Source organism: Anser anser (assembly GCF_964211835.1).
Source record: "Anser anser genome assembly, chromosome: 19".
Classification (NCBI taxonomy): Eukaryota; Metazoa; Chordata; class Aves; order Anseriformes; family Anatidae; genus Anser; species Anser anser.
The window spans coordinates 11,474,866-11,491,849 of record NC_139740.1 but is presented as its reverse complement, the minus strand read 5'-3'; the positions used below and the strand labels follow the sequence as shown (position 1 = coordinate 11,491,849).

The 16,984-nt window shown below is 39.7% G+C and overlaps 1 protein-coding gene across 7 annotated transcripts in view; it reads left to right on the top strand.

Annotated features, from left to right (window-relative positions):
• TEX2 (testis expressed 2) overlaps window positions 1–16,984 on the top strand; it is a 55,187-nt gene that overhangs the window by 9,719 nt on the left and 28,484 nt on the right. Inside the window, exon 1 of one of the 7 annotated variants that reach the window (XM_083805330.1) lies at window positions 4,278–4,335. The exons of the other annotated variants lie outside the window; for them this stretch is intronic. Within the exon in view, the coding sequence (XP_083661456.1) occupies window positions 4,293–4,335 (43 nt within the window). The 5' untranslated portion in view covers window positions 4,278–4,292. Of the gene's footprint in view, window positions 1–4,277; window positions 4,336–16,984 lie in introns of those variants that run through there. 7 annotated transcript variants of the gene reach the window in all.

The window sequence follows — 16,984 nt, the reverse complement described above, 5'->3', positions numbered from 1 at the left end:
AGCATGCTTACAGAGCACAAGGCCCCTCTTTGGCAAGTGTAGTAGCAGTATGCCCAGTGTAGTACGAGACTTCCAATCAGACCAGTTCTGTAAGGCGCTGTTTGCCTGTGTTACTGTTCCTATGCCCTCTGCCTTCTCTGTAGTTTTCTGCTGTGGAACAAGGCTGTTACAGTAGTGAGTTATTTGGGATCTCCAGGGCAATGGAGGTGTCCCTTTTTAGACCTGATTAACAGATGCATTGCAGTTTCTTTAGTGGGAGTCCTTGATGACCAGTATCTCTGGGAAATAAAAAGTGAGTGTCTTAAGTTGAAATTGCTCAATTAAGGCATCTGAGAGGAGTTGCCTCAAAACTTCCTGTTAGCCAAAGCCATTCCCGAGCCCGTTGGAAGTCCTGGAAAAGGAGCAGAGCAGCAGGTTTTGACTACAGTGGTTTAGAGTGGCTGAAACAGCTGCAGGGTAAGTTTTCAGGGTAAGTTTTGCAAGTGTTTTTTCTTCCTCCTTTGCCCTCTGCAAGAAGAGAGGTTCTGAAGTGTCGGATTATTTACAGTTGTCTTTATTCTCCGGGTACACAGAACTATTGTCTCTGATTAAGCGTATTGTTAATGTTTGGAAAGAGTTGAGAATATTGTAGTGGAAAAGGGCATATTCTCTGGTCTGTCATCTTGCCTTCCTGCTCGCCGAAGTTCCTAGCTCCCTGTTTATTGACTTTTTCTCCTATCTATTTTAACTCTGTCCTCTCCAAACAGCAAAGTATGTTATTCTGCTGTGCAAAGACCAAATCAATACATAGCAGCGTGGTTAAGTTAGTATTCTAGAAGACAAGAGGACTGACGGACAAGGGATAACAGAAGATCAATAAAACATAGTAAACAGTGGTGTTTTCCCATAAAGGCCAAGAGGGTAGCACAAATGAATCGTTGTATGAACCAGGCTTTAATATTCATTACCTCGTGTCTCTGTGGTTTATAAACTGTTATGCTCTCTGACCCCATTGGTGTTGGATGACAGGAAATAACCAAGGGATGTCCCTCGGTGCTGGTGGAAGCATTGGGTGGCCTGGACTGCTTATCGTGTCAATGCAGGGTTCTTACCCTTAAGCTGTGGGAAGATGGCACGGTCAAGTTTAAAAGATCTCTTAAAAGAGCATGGAAATGCATATTCGGGAATTAGGACACTCTTCAAAAGGATCTGGTTGAGTCCTAAAAATCGCTTTATTGGGTTTTAGTAGCTTATGCAGAGGAGAGGTCTAAGACTCTAGAACTTACTCTGGATTTAGTGCGTTCTGTTTAAATTAACTTCAGTTATTTATATATATATATATATATAAGAAAAAAAGAAAAAGCAAAACATATGTACAAACCAGGCTACTGTCACCTTTGACACTGGAGATTTCAAAGCAGATCAGAGTGGGCTGAAACATGTAACTAACCTGTTGTGAGCTGTAATGAAGTTATGATCTGAAAGTAAATAGCTGCAGAAATAATTTTGTGTCACTGGAAGTCAGGATTAAGATTGGGCTCATAAAACAGACATTTTTTTTTCCTCTGACGTAGCCCAAAGAGTAAGGCTTCTCTGAGAGGATAGTCATGCTGACACTTGTATAGTGGCAGTTTGGTTAGGAAGCAGTGCCCGCCATGTGATACTAAGCAGACAGTGAAAGCTCTTGTCTAGGTTTAGCGCTCTCTCTCTCTCTGCGTGTAGCTGTTGTGTTGAACCTGTCTGCCCGTGGTTGTGCTGCGTTTGACAGCGTATCCTCTGGTCGAGGCTGGGAAGGCTGGTCTTGCAGCCGGGCCACACAATTGCTGTAGTACCTTTCCTGCCCACAGGTCACCTCCCACTTCGTGTTCCTGTCTCGTGCCCCAAAAGCATCGAATGCAAGGTGAAGACTTCTGCTCTGGCTGCCTTCCAAACTGGCTATTTCCATTCTGCTTGCTTAATACGTATCTGTGGTTCCTGTTGCTTGGAGGGGCTTTACTTTCTGTCCCCATACTCTTGTGTAATGCTTGGGGTTGAATGCATAAATAAATGTGTTTTGGTGGTAAATGAAGTGATCCATATGTTGCTTCTCATTTCCTTACTGCTGAAGTTTGATAAGGCTTATCTTTGTAAGACTTTCTCAGTAGCAGTTCTTTTTTTTTGTCTAATTGCTTTCACAATTATTCGTTTTCAGTTTGCCTTGAAGTATTAAGCAAATGAATTGGGAGAAGGAGGAAGAAATAAGGAGAGATAATCGTAAATGTCAGCTCAAAAGTGTGCTAGTTAATAAAGGCTTTGTCAGGTCCTTAATAAACCTTCTGAACAAATGCATGACAACTCTCGTAGTTTTATGAAAATGATCAAATTGCTACTGTTCTATTTATCTGTTACTTCTGTGAATAACAAGAAATGTAGATGGAGAAAGGAAACCAGCTGTGCATGCAAACCATCTCCTGTTTTGTAATTCCAGTTATTCCCTTTACAACAACAGGCCTAGGTTTTCAGGATGCTGTAACGCTGTCTAGAGGTTACAGACAAGCTGAAGATCCGTGCCTGACACTTCTAGAAAAGTTCATGGACTTTGAGAGTAACCAAAAATATTAATTTAGGGGAGTTTTGTATTTAAGAGCATAAAATGTTAGGTTGTAAAGACCTTGGTTTCTTTTGTCACGCAGTTTTGAGAGGTGGTTGGTAGCTCTTTGTGAGTATTGAACAGATATTATAAACCCTTCATTTCTGAGCTGGGACAACTTTTCAGTTTCATTTTTAGTAGCCAGATTTTTAAAATTCTAGCTAGATATTTTTTATTCTTTCTGCTAAACTAAAACTTCATAATTAAAATCATATAAATGAGGAAATCACTGAACTGTAGCAAGAGTGTTGTTTTAGTACTTTACTTTCCCAGTGTATATTGTTTTTAAAATCTGCTTCTTGCATTCAGGTGCCACGAGCAGCATATTTAGCAATGGAACTGCTATGGGTTAACTGCAAATTTCCTTCCAGTGTGAACAGTGGCTTTTCAGGCCTCTGCCTCCAGCACCCCTAGCCAAATAAGTGCAGATTTGTGAGATCCATTCAGATGTCGCACTAGGAAAGCTGTTGAGAAGGCATTGCCAGTTATGGTCTAACTTCGAGTCCTCCATGGGGCTTAGGGGAACTTCTGAGGGGATGTAGAGGCTGTTCCATGGTTTAATGGAGAGCAGTTTGTCTCTCTGGGTGGTGGTGAATGCAAGGTGAAAAGATTTCCATTCCACATCTAGATTTTGACTTTACTCGTTTTATTTATTTTTTTTTTGTTTCCCCAAAAGAGCAACCAGTCCAGTCTGTGAAATCTTAATTATATATAGCATGGCAGAGGCAGCACGTTAGAGATGAGTGCAGCTTCCTCATACTCCAGTCATCAACTGTTTTGTCACCCTATCCTGGAAGACAACTGCAGCTGCCACCCATGCTTGGCTTCTCTGACTTGACCTCTCATTAATTAAAGGCCTCACTTAAACAACTACACCCCTGATACATGGTGATGTATGAGGAAGAGAGTACGTGTGCACTCACTGAATTATTAAAATTGTATGTAATTTAGAGCTTGTATAGCTGATGGACTCTATTTAACAAAGAGCATGTGGTAGATTTATTAAGCATGTATATATATATAAAAAAAACAAACATCACCATGTGTCTGAAATTAGAATTGCCTGCATAATACTATAATTGAAGAAGGCAGGATATGGCTCAAAGACAGTTATTTCCCATTGCCTTTTTGAATCCATCTGGTGGTTTTCGCTGTTCTTTTATCTCCCAGCAAATCGAGACCTTAACGTTGATGACCTAAAATTAATTTCCTTGAAGCTACGTTAATGACACTTCCCTTTCTATGAGCATGCATGCACAAAATGTAACCCACATACAGGGGTATGAATTACTTCTCACGTATTTTATCAAGTAGTTGAGACTATAGATGTTATTTCTGGCTGGAATACTAGAAACTTTTACATTGCTGAAGGCATTTGCAGCTTTTGCCAGACAAACATATACATGTTGGTAACTTTATGAAATAGCAAATATCATGGGCTGATAGAGGGATGATTTTAGTCCTTCTTTACATGGAAGTAACTGCAAGGAAGAGTGAAAGTAGAGAGCCTCTGTGAGTACTAGTTGAATTGAGAGTAGAGCTGGGGTTCTTCTTAGCAATTTATTTATTTATTTATTTATTAAAAAAGCTAATTTTTTCATATTGCAGTATGATTTCAGCAGGCACCCATGGAATCAGGCACTGACCTGCTACCCTTTCCATTTTCAGCCTGTGGGTTTGTCAAATGGGATTCCTGGAGACAACCACCTCAATTAACATTTCCAAAAGTAAGATCTGCCTGTATGTTTTACAGCTCCATATGTAGCTGGTCAGAAACTAGTACGTGCATCTCAGGTGTAAAGAGGCCTGGGGGAATGATTTCACTTCCAGATGTTGTCCTGTTAACTTAGTCTACCTGAGGTCTACTTTCCACTAAGATAAGGACCTATGTCTGTGTCTGCTGTATGAGTGAATTATACCAGATAGGAACAAATAATTGCTTTCTGAGCTGAAAGAAAATGAGTAATGGCTGTCTGTGTTGCTTCCTGCATTATTGATCATTGGAAGCTACTTTTCACCAAAGACAGTAAGAACATTTTCCAAGGAGTGCTGAAAACTTGAAAAAAAATTATTAACTAACCTGAGCCTTTTAGAAAACTTTGATTTTTACTGTAAGTTCATGGCCAGATTCGTGCTGTGGTAGACCTACGCTGCTGGAAGAAAAAGAGGAAAACACTGTTCCTGTTCTTCCCAATCATATTTTGTTTACTTCTTTTGAGACTCTGCACATGACAAATCGTCTTTCTAAGGGTGTTACCAGTACCCACATTTTGACAGAGAAAAACAGAGTAGGAAGGATCCTCTTATGCTTTTGTTGTGCAGGGGTGTGAACAAAAGGGCTTTGAGGTATGCAAAGATGTCAGTTTGTCATCGCAGTGTACTCGTTTTTTTCCTTATGACAAATATGGTGTATTTATATCTGCTTTTCTATAATACGATCCTGTTAATTCAGATTACTTGCAAAATTGTTTTTCATGTATCATCTGCCGTAGTTTCTTTGCAATTAAGATGAAAAAAATTGTGGGAGGTGCTCATCATTTTCTGACTCAGTTGATTTCAATAAGAATCAAGCCTGTAAAACAGCTGTTAAGGTCAGGCAATCTGTAATTGACCTATAATATGTTGAAATTAAAATGTATCACAGTTTTTTGGAAATACAAATTACCCAAATCACGATTTTGGAAAGAAAAAAAAAAGCTTAATATATTAAGCTGAGCCATTAACTATTGCACTGTTATGTGTCTAATATAAGAAATGGAAGAGAATGCAAATCAAGCTGGTGGCTTTGATTTTTAGTGTCCTGTTTTTGGCAGTGATCTCTTTCATGTTCTAGAGAACAAAGTCCAGGGAAGATTTGTGCCAACTTCTGTCAATTCATTAGGTGACATCTTGAAACATCTAGTTATAAATACTATGTGAAAAATAGGAAAACGCATATTTAAATGGGAACACAAATATGAATGCTTCTGAATACTTCTACTTCTTTTGCCTTAAATACTTCTGCCAAAGTTGTCAAGTATTTGAGTGTACTGTAATAGGATGGCTAGGAATTGTATGGATGTTTCAGTCCTGTGCACCTGAGGGTTTTTTGTCTGTTGTAGTCCAGTATTTTTAATCATAAAATGCTGAAACCACTCTTTAATGCAAAATTAATTTTTGAGAGACTCTAGTGAAATATATGTAACAGTTGCATGGCCCTAGAAGGTTTTTGTCAAGCTGAAACAAGGCCCCTTATGTCTTGATAGTTCAGCTGGGAAAGCTTGGGTTGTCTGTCCTAATGCTTTTAATGGAGCTTCGCTTCATATTTTTGCTCATGAAGGTTTGACTGTATTTTTGTGTTTGGTGGTTTGTTTTTATTTTTTGTGTTCCACACAGGGAGAAAATCAGTTTATTAGGGCTATCTAGGTTCTATTTCAATTTTTTCATAGTCTTGGGAAAACTTCAGTATCTTGGACATTTTCCTACCCTCACCACTCTGCACTGTGTCCTCCAGCTGGAAAGCTGCAGTGCTGCTGAACTTTTGCATTTTAGTTTCTAGGTACTTGGATTGAACATAAGTCTGAATGAAATGGAATGAACGTTGCCTGAAGCAGAGAGAGATGCCTGATACTTGCCAATTATGCGCAGAGTTTGACATTTTGTTTTCTTGTTATTCTTGGGAAGAGGCTTCTTCAGAGCTGGCTTCACATTCTGTTAACCTTCTACGGGTCTTTCTATGAATTAGAAGTTAAAAGAATTTAAAGCATAAAAGCTGTTGTTGGTAGCTGATGATTTCTGCACACTTGTTGCTAGAAAGAGATGGACTGCGTGCTTCTTCAGCTGTTTCAACTCAGTCTGGTTTTTAGTCTTTGCTATTGCCATTATAATAAGTTAGTGATTCTGTGTGGTCTTACTTGTACAAAGCACTATGTGAGTGATAATCTTCACTCTCTTTATAACACTGAAACTCAAAATAGCATGTTTACCTGCTCAGGTCCTTCAAAGAAGTCTAGAAAACCATTTCCTTCCAAAATCAGATCAAAAAGAACTTTTCTTTGGTCATGTGGTGCTGATTTACATTTCTTGCCTTTGCAGGTTCCAGGTAGCACGAATAGCTGCTAATACCTATCTTCATTAATTTTTCATCGAATTCAGTGGGGGGCGAGGCTACTCGATGGGTGGCATAGTAGAGCTATTTGCAAGACTAACTCTCTTAACAGCAATACATGAAGTGGCAGGAACAATTGAAAACCCAGTAATCTTGCAGAAATTTGGGTTTAGTCTGACTAAACTTTGGGTTCAGTTACTTCTGAATTACCTTCGTCCCGCCACTTCTCAAACTCTTGATTGCAACTCTCAAAAGACGATGTTAAGATGCAAATTGCTGTTTAGTGACCCTTTCCTGGGCTTTTCTGTCTTTTGGACCCTCCAGGGATTACACTTTCAGACTTCTGAGAAATTCTGTATTGTTCTATCTGGAATGCATTTTTTTGTTTTGCATTTATCAAAGATGCTTTTTGTTTTCCTTAGGAAGATGAGACGGAAGTGAGCTTGTGTAACCAACGCTACCAATTATCCTCTATTTTAACGGCTGTAGCTTGCTATGTATTTTTGAGTTAGTTAACTTTCTTATGTTGAGCACAACTACCTTTGTAGTTGTGTGTGAATACTTGTTTATTTGTGTAAGATTTCTAAGATAGATGAAGCTCTCCTTCTTCCCATAGAAAATGTAAGCTTTCTGAAAGAAGCCTTAGTTATTTTCTTTTTTCTTTTTTTTTTTTTACCAACTGCCTGGGGATTTGCCCTCTAGAAGTTGAAAAAATACCACCAAAGCTGGAAGATGAGAGAGATCAGAACCAGATAATCCTCAGATAATGACTACATTGTGCTTGGGGCATGCCAAGGTCCTAGGCATGTGAAGGCATCTACATTTCTGTGGGGAGTTTTGTATTTCTTGAGCTTCTCACAGGCCATAGAGCTGTTACAAAGGCAGCAGGAATGATATGGCTGCGCTGGAAGACCTGGACATAATGTGCTGCTTCTGTCCGAAGGTACATCATTTAAAAAAAAAAAAAAATTACAGGTATAAAAACACATTCATAATTCACAGATGCACGGCAGTAAAGGACTGCTGACTTTCGTATGCATGAAGTTGTGAGAAGTTGGCAGGTAGAGCAGAGGACTCGCTGAGTGCACCCTAACTGCAAAGATGCTGCAGCTGTTGGGCTTGGTTTGGTCTGGGAGAAGTTGAGTAGAAAGATTCTTCTCCTCCCCCCTCTTTGTTTTTTTCTTGTCTTCCTTCACCATTGTGACCTTGTGGAATATACTTGGACAATAAAATACATACATAGGGTATCACTGGTCTGTCATCGTTCTGTAGCTCTTCAATTTTTTTAACCTTGTTTTTTTTTAATTGTTACTTTGCTGCTGAAAGCCGTGTGCTTGGTCCAAACCTAAATGCTTTCTAACGCTAAATGCTATAGTGCTATTTAGTTGAACCTGAGAACCCCTTGTCTCTGATTTTGAAAGCATCTCTGAGAAATAAAGAAAAATGACTGTGTATTGCATTCTTATGATAAAAAAGCCCTAAAGCACTAGTTCTGCTGTTAGTCCTATGCAAAACATGAAGTCAGAATAAAGACTGTAGATCTGAAATGTACGATTTTATGAATCATTAAAAGTCCAGTGCAAAAAATAGTGTCTTTAGATAGCTATGGGGTACGGTTTGCCAATCTGTAGATTCCATTCCTTTGTTCAATGATCTTTCATAACTACATTTTATATGAAGACCCAGACTTCAAGTTATTAATTGGCACTGCTCATCTGTGTCTAGCTTCATGTGGACAAAGATATTTATTTTTAATGTTGTCCTTTCTGCTGTTCTCTTACGAAGGCATGTGGTGACTGTTTTAATTTTGCAGTTGCTGTGAACATTGACTGAAAGTCTGTGGGGTGTTTTTGTGTTCTTCTTTCCCCCCCACATATCCCTAGTCTTCAATTTAATGATTAAAGCTATCTTGAATTAGCTTTTCTGTTGCCTGGTTCTTTGGCTGTCCTGATTGAGTGGAGTGGTGTAGATTAGGGTAGAATTGTGTGTTAATGCATCTGTCATGTCTAGATGTATCTTATGGTTGTGCTTGGTTGTATTTTGCCATTTTCATGGCTTTGAGGGGAGGAGGGAAGCGAGAAGGAAGTTCAAGAACATAACACCTCACAAAAGACCTTTTAGGAAATGCACCGTAACAAGGCATGAGTTTGTTTAGTTCAATGTAATGTGGGTATACAATATGATTTTTTGTTAGTGAAGTGAATTTAAATATAACAAAGTTCCTGAACACTCACTTGCTACCTGTCTGCAATTTTACCTATTGATGTCCATTTGAATTGTTGGGAAAAATGAGTCGAACACAATTCCGATAAGCTGCCCTAAATCCTAAATTAAAAGTGGCTTGGTTTTCTTTGTTTTGGAAGCATGCTTTTCTGTAAGTCACTTAGTCAAAATTTCCCCTAAAGTTTTTTATAGTGACCTTTAATTTAATCAGTGATGTGGACAGCATTTTCAACTGTGGACTAATCCAAAGAGGTTTTAGATAATCTTTCATCAGATTAATGAGGAGTTGATTCTTTTTTTCTCTCCACAGAGACAAGGAGAGAGTTACAGTGCTGCATAGGTTAGTATTGTACCTCACTGTTTGCCCTCTCAATCAGATGTAATTTTTAGGGGGGTGTAGATCTTTTTAATTTTTTTCTTTAATAATGAACAAATTTTCTGTAAAGATGCAGACATTGTACAGCACCAGGTAATTCTGATTTGTTCTCTCCTCCCTTTTAGAAGAGAACAGATGCAGCAGTTGTTTGTGTATTGCTCAGAATTGTTAAGGGACCGGTGGATTATTTTGGTTTGGCAGGGTGACCCCGAAGAGGCTGCTTCAGCCAGGTAGTATAAGAGAAGAGAAAAGGGTTGAAACAACTGCTCTCCTAAGTGGAAAAAGCTGGCTTTGGGCTGTGCCAGAAGCTGACCCCTCTCTCTTGGTGCATGTTCTGTTTCTAATGCGTTTATTTCTAAATCCCTTGCTGCAGGAGTTTTCAGATCAGTCTCTAAACGTTTACTTTTCTGGGGTGCTTCTCTTCTCACTCATGACCAAATTAGTTTTTGGGGGGGTTGATTTTGATCCCAGCAACTAGTTACGTGGAAAAATAAGTATTGGAATGTCCTTTTTTAAGATAGCTATATGTGATATTGCAATTGACTGAATCTCCAAAACCTGTGATGGAAGGGGGATTTGGTTGTGTGATTTATTCTTTTATTACTTTGTTTTGTTCTGTTGAGGGAATGAGAGCTCGTATAAAGTGCCTGTGAACTGTTAAATGGAGTTGACTTTGGTATACTGAATAAAGATCTTTTGGATGGAAAAATGCTACATGTTGTTTGCAATTATGAATGATAGAGAAACAAGAATGAAGTAGCTGATAGGAGGAGAGCAAGTGAATGGAGAAAGTATAATGTGCTAGAATTTTTATTTTTTCTCTTTGTGTAAACTAGGAGTAAAACTTTACTGAAAATATGCTTCCTTGCAATTTGCATCTACTGCAAAGAGCAGAGAAAGTATTTTTGAAAGTATGAGGAATCTGTTAAAACTAAAATCATAGTTTATTAGCTGACTATGGTAACAGCAACTTCCAGATCCTACAGCAGTTCTTTTCCCAGTGTTTGACTAACAGATATAATACTCAGCATATTGGGGCTTCACCAGAAGCATTGTTACTGGTGAGGAAACATCAGTAGATGTTGTGTTGAAATTGTGCTTGGTGGGAATGTTTTCTGAAGGTTTCAGCACACAGCTCCATTGAACATCTCTGAACTTGTGTAGGAGGGCTTTTCGTTTTCTGCACAGTTCGAATTTTCAAGGGAGGATAATGCATATTTATCTCATTGAAGTGCTGGAGATTTGTCTGTAAGAAAAGAGTTCTTGAAGAGCTGCAGGTGAAGAACCAGATTGCGGGCTCAGTGCGTGGCTGACACTACAGACGCTCCCTTCACGCCTCTTCTGACTTCTTGGAATTTCAGAGAAGCAGTTCTGTTGCAAAATAATATTTCACCTATAGCAATTGGAAAATGCTACGTTAAGATGATGGTAAGGCAGCAGCCTCTGTCTAGACATGTCATCGGATTGGTGGAGCTGCAGAAGTCCTTCTTGCCTCTGTGTTGACAGCTCCCAGCACTGGGGACTTAAAAGCACTGTGCTAACTGCCAGAGACATGGTTTCCCAGCTAGTTCTGTGTCTTATGCTTTGGCAGATTTGCTGCTGCCCCTGTTCTTAATCTGGTGCTGATGGGAGCTGCTTTGTTGGCTGCAGACTGTGGCTTGCCTCTGAAGCCCAGCAGAACAGACACGGTTCTGCCCACGGGCTGGAAGGGACGAGGAGCCCGGGAGTCTCTGCTGTCCTGCAACTGCAATTCATTCTGTTTGCAGTAAGCTCCTCGTGTTTCTGTGTTCTGTGTGTTCTTGTTTTTAAAAAGAATAAGTGTTGCAATAAGTTGTAAATTACAGTGACTTCTCCGCCCACTGCTTACTGTTCTTGTATGAGTTATTGCATATTTTCTCTCTTTGGATTAACTTCTCTTTTTCTCCTACTAGAGGAAATGTTCAATTTCTTTTAAATTATTTCACTTCAGTCTTCAGAAAAGACAAGTGTTTTTTTTTTTTTTTGGACAACCTTTAACTGCTTGCTTTTTTGTCGAAATTAAACTCTAGTGCAGCTTTATGAAGTTCTTGGTGCAAGTGATGTGTCATGGAAGGAGAATGGGAAGGAATAATAAGTAATCTTTTGGTGAAGGCAGAAAAACTAATGTGGTAGTTGACCTTTCTTAGGTCTTTGGGGAAAATGTTAAGATAGAAATAGACCCACTTGGCTAACATCTAACAATTCTTATCATTTTTGAAGCATTTTAGATACAAGCACGTAGTAAGGACCTTTTTAATATTGCTTGTCTTCAAAATTACTGGGATTTTAAAAAGACTATTTATTTGCCATTGCAATTTTTATTTGACCTTTCTGTCCTAGATTTTGGTAAACAACCCCTCTTGTACCTCTGGTAGATTTATAGTTCTCGTTATAAATGAAAGGTCCCAAGCAAGATTTCAGGCATTCCTGAACATAGCTAAACAATGATTATTTAACTTGGATTTTTCTAATCTTAAATGCACTTGCACAAAACCAGAATCCTTCTTTTATGAGGCTCAGAAAGAACTCCTCATAGAGGTATTTTACCTGTTTTAACTGATTTGGTTGACCTCTGCTAGAGGTACGTGTTATGGAAGAGCTGTATGTATATATTACAGTGTATAGAGGGTGGCACCACCTATGTTGGCTATGGGAAGTATTTGCTGTGATCCTAGTCTTGGCTCCTGCTGAACACATTGGCCTGTATTCTAATGTTACTTGATTGATATCAAATTCCCCATTTCTGTGCTTCTTGCAAGCCTGTCTTTCCCTATCTGTAACTCCAGATTTTCTGTATAAAGGTTTTACAATTATTTTGTTCCTCTGTTTTTCCCTTCTGTATCTCAAATCCAGCTGCATGAACTTTCTTCTCGCTCTCGTTGGACAGGGAGCTTTAAAGCGTTATCAGGCTGGGTAACCAGATCCCTGACACACAGATTTCACAGGGTGATCGGGTGATGGTAATTACCAATGGTTTTTGTGTAGTTCATTTAAAAGTAATGACTAGTGGATGTTAATGTATTCCATGGTTAATACCTATTATTCCTTTAACTCATTGAGATTCCAGAGGAATTTCATTTGTGATAATAAGAAACTTGAATGGGGATAGGAAAGGATGTTGAAATTTGCTTTTTGTGTCCTTTTTTGTCTCTTACGGTATAAATGAGTTCAATGAGATGAAATTTACGTGGCAGATAACATCCCATGAGCTGTGATCTCCGCTTCAGTGAGATCATTCTGGACTAAATACACTGGAATTGGCTTCCTAGGCTACTTCTGTGGCAAAGTAGTGGTGTAAGATTACTGGAGGTGTAAACTTCTGATTTAAAATGTTGCCTAAATCAATACTGTAACAGATAGGCTCATTAATACTTGTGGCTTTGTTTTGAAGGACCTGAAATTAAGACTTCTAGCTCTTAATAGATGGAATTTTGTCAGGCGGTGAGTTTTGTTATTTATTTTAAGCGAGTTTAAAGAATAGCAACAATCCTTCCATATCACTCAGTGTTTGAAGGAAGATACTGGCTAAGTCTCTATTAAATCAGATGGAATTTGTAATTTCTGAGAGCAAATATGTATCTTGGGTCAAGTTGCCTTGTGCAGGTAGGTATTCTTGAACTGGGAGACATTTGGCATGCTTCTAGCCTGGTTTAGGACCAGTGGCTTAATGCATTGGAGTTGTCCTGTCCTATGTTAATGTAACATCTTCTGTAGCAATTCTGTCAAACCAAGTAGCTGTTGCAAAGATTTAGTGTATGAATCGTTTCCCTGTCTACAAGTTGAAGCTTGGAAATAACTATTGAGTAACCCAAAAGAAAAAAGATCCCTGTCAGTCCTAAAGAACCACGTTTTTCCCCGGCCTAGGAGATGGTAATTTCCCAAGAGGTTTGCCTCTTGAAAGAACGATGGCACAGGATTGTGGGTGAAAGCAGAAGTGTGACCAGTTGGAAGCATTTTTCCCTTTGAACTGTGGTGGCAATCTACATGAAATTGTAATTGTGGCATTATAAATAATCAAATTAGTGGCTTCCTGGGTAGCATTTAGGGCTTGTTCTTCTGATGCAACTGGCAGATAAAGGGAAAAGTATTAAAATGTTCTTTAATAACCTATAAGACTTTTTACTCAGCAGGAAAGAAATTCCTGTTTCGTATAAAGCACTTTTTTTTTTGATCTGCGTTTCGCAGCAGTAAGCCCCCAAAATACTCTGCCAGGTTTTGAACCTTGCTACAAATTTTTCTGAACGTGTTCTGATAGGGGATGCCCTTTCCCCCTTGTGTGGATCTTGCATTAAGTCACAGCAATGTGACTGGAATTGTCGGCCTGTTACAATATGTGTGAATTTAGTTACCCAATCTGTTCTGTTTCTCCAACTGAAGGATTACAAAAAACATTGAATTGCTCTACTGAATTTCCCTTACTTAATTCCTAAATGTGGCTAAATTGAACTGTGTATGGGGTGGGTAGAATACTTGTGGTATGTGCAACTTTGACCTGTTCTTTTAAGATGGTTCTTGGTTGGTGCTTTGTGCGTTGGTTGAACCATTTTCTAAATCATTAGTGTGAAAACAAGTGGTTTGTTTCATCTGTGAAGCTGACAGTATAGCTGTCTAAAACAGGCACTTCAGTGTCTTTTAAGAATGAATGCTTATAAAAGAAAGCTTGCTTCTGCTGAGGTAAATATGTGACAGTTATTCTAACTTGTGAGCTCTGAAAACATACGCAAACAGAAGTAAATCTCAGTCTATTCTCAATACCTGGAAGAGAACTGGATGTTGTTTTTTTACCCATGGACTTCAAAGTGATAAAACCTAGTCCCTCTTGTGATGCAAAAGGTTTGAGTAGAAGGCATTTGTACACATGAATTGCTTGAAGTGTTGTTATTGCTAGTTTGGATGTGCATCAAAGTTTGCCTGACAAGGTGAGAAAACGTCCAGGTGTGCTTTGTGCACCATGGGGTTGTGAGCCATGAGAGGGAGTAAATGCTCAGTTAAACATCCTGGATGCACCCAAGTTGCATCCTAGTCTGCGGACAGGAGAAAAGCGGACTTATTTTGAACATCATATTCTATTCTTTATGCATACACATATATTCAATGAATCTTCTAATTGCTGATATCCATCTAATCAGCAGGGAAGGCCCAATGCTTTAGTCTTCTTTTCAATGTAATCTGCTTTGCAAGCCTTATCCTGCTTTCCATGTGTACATGGGCTCCCTACCCCCCATAGCCGTGGTTGCAACCAAAGGAGTACGTCCCAGGTTGAAACCTAGCCCTGTCCACCGGTAATGCAGAATCAAAAAAAAGAGTTCTAAAATTTCCACTACCGTAGCCAGAAGTCACGTGCTAGCAAAATGCAGGATTTTTTCTGGAGTTCTCTTCTCCCTGCACTGTGGATTGAGCTGTTCTGTGGCTTTCTGGAAAAGCTGTAGCTTCTAAGTGTTTCCTTTGGCTGAATGGCTTCTGCTTTTCAAATTGTTGATCTCTTTGTTAGAGAGCAGAATGGACATAAACATACATTCTAGATATGTCATACACAATGGTAAATGTACAGGTAATTAAGGTAAGCAAGCCATTTGGACAAGTAGTAACACCATAAATACCTTTCCCTCCCCAGCTTCTGAAAAAGCAACATGATTTTGCGAAGCATAAGATGGATTTCTTCAGTCCCATAATACTTCTTATGCAGTAAATAAGGAAATGATTTATGTCCCCTCTCTGTGCAGGGGAAGCCAATAGACTTCTGCTGGTGTGCTGCGTGCGTTCTCAGTGATAAAGAGTCGATGGTTTCTAAGGCTCAGGTGAAGGAGGGTGGGTTTTATGTTTGTCTGCTGCAGGTAAGAGGGTTTGCCAGTTCTGGAGAAAGCCGAGTGCTGTTAGGCAAAAGCACAGATTGCTGGAGTGCTTGGCTATTTCTATAAACACTGTCCCTACCCTGCCACCCCCCAAGATCTTGAAGGTAAAAATATCTGATGCTTTTTCTTCTTCCTGTCTTTGAAAGGGAGTTGTCAAAGCTGATTCTGTTGAGCCCTTTCTGTGACATGTGCAAGACCATAAGTTGAACTGGGGGTGGGGGTGCTATGAGACAAATACAGAAACACTCCCTCATTAGCAGGCATCCCAATTAGTCATTCCTGGTGTAGGTAAGAGCAGTGTTGCAAGGCTTTTAAAAGGTGTCGTGGCCTAAGCCGACCAAGCGCTGCCCAACACCTGGTCTCTCCCTGGGTGTTCCTGTTCGTCAGCAGGTGAATCACGGCGTGGTGACGATGTGTTGGCAGCCGAGCGGAAAGTACATCCTCAGCTACTGCACCGCACAGCATCCTAGCTCAGCGGGGAAGGGCTCAACAGAAAATACTTCCGTTCCCAGGTAGCATGCGTGTGCTCTTGGCTTGCCTTCCTGTTGCCGGCTGTGGCAGCACTGTGGAAATAATGCCAGTGGGCGAGGATCAGGGCCTGTTGTTGTTAGGCCCGTGGTGGGAGTGCAGGTGGTTAATTCACAAGTGGAAGCAGTAGTTAGTTGCACGGCGCTCTCGTTCCACCCTGCAAAAGCATACGAAGTTCCGGCTTTTGTGGGGAAAGGACTTATTTTCTTATCAGCCTCCGGCCCTTACAGGTAAAAGTTCACGTTTTGAATTGTTTGAAGCCTGAGGATCTAAGACGTATTCAGGACTGACTGCTCCATAAATAAAACTGATACCTTGCACATTTAGAATCAACAACAAAAACTAAGAAGGCAGCAGGGGAGATGGGCATAGTGTAGCTTTAAAAAGAAGAATCAATGGCAGAGTACATTTCTGTAAGTATCTATGTGATCTGCAAATGGTTGGTTTGGAGTTGTGCCCCTTCAAACGGGCTGCTGGGATGTTGGGCAGGAGGCAGCACTTTTAAACAGCTTGGGAAGGAAGTGAGGGATAATAAAAAGTGGAAGCAATGAGGGTTGATTTAGAAAGTACCAGCAAGATCAAACAAGGTTAAAAATCACTTACTTGTCCAAATAGAAATGGTCATTCCTGCAAGCCAGTCTCCTCAACCGAAATGCCACTTAGACCAGCTGTTGAGGGTATTGGATACTACACTTACCCCCTCTCAGTCATGGGCTGAGGATGTCAAAGTGCAAGCGTGGTTGGGTTTAGTTTGCTCGTGCTGCCCTGTTGATGGTGTTGATTTAAGTATGTGCTTTCGTAAGACATAATTCATGTTATGGAAACATGTTTAAGGGTAGAGAAATATTGTCTAATCAAGAATTTCCTTCCTTTCTGCGATAACTAGTTAATCATGATGTAAAACAATCTTGCTTGTTCAGGAAGCAGCAAAATCTTTTTCAGTATATTTGGTCTGTGCAAGTAAACTTCATCTGTTTCAGGTAATTAGCACTGCATTAGCACAGCATGGCAACTGGTGTTTAAACACAAGGTAATTAACTGTACAGTGTAAACATAGCGTGCTAAAGATCAAAGCAAAACAGCGAATTTCTAGCTGATTTAAAAGTAACACATTAGTATTCTTCTGGATGGGGGCAAAAAGGAGAGGGTCAGCCATTTTGTGCTGATGGCAGTAACATATGCAAGTGCAAGCCTTGAGTGTGTGTTGTGTTTTGTTTTTTTCTTCCGTAGTGTATAGTGTTGTAATGGGTGAATCACCTGGAAGACGTGTGGATAATTTTTGTCCTTTCAAA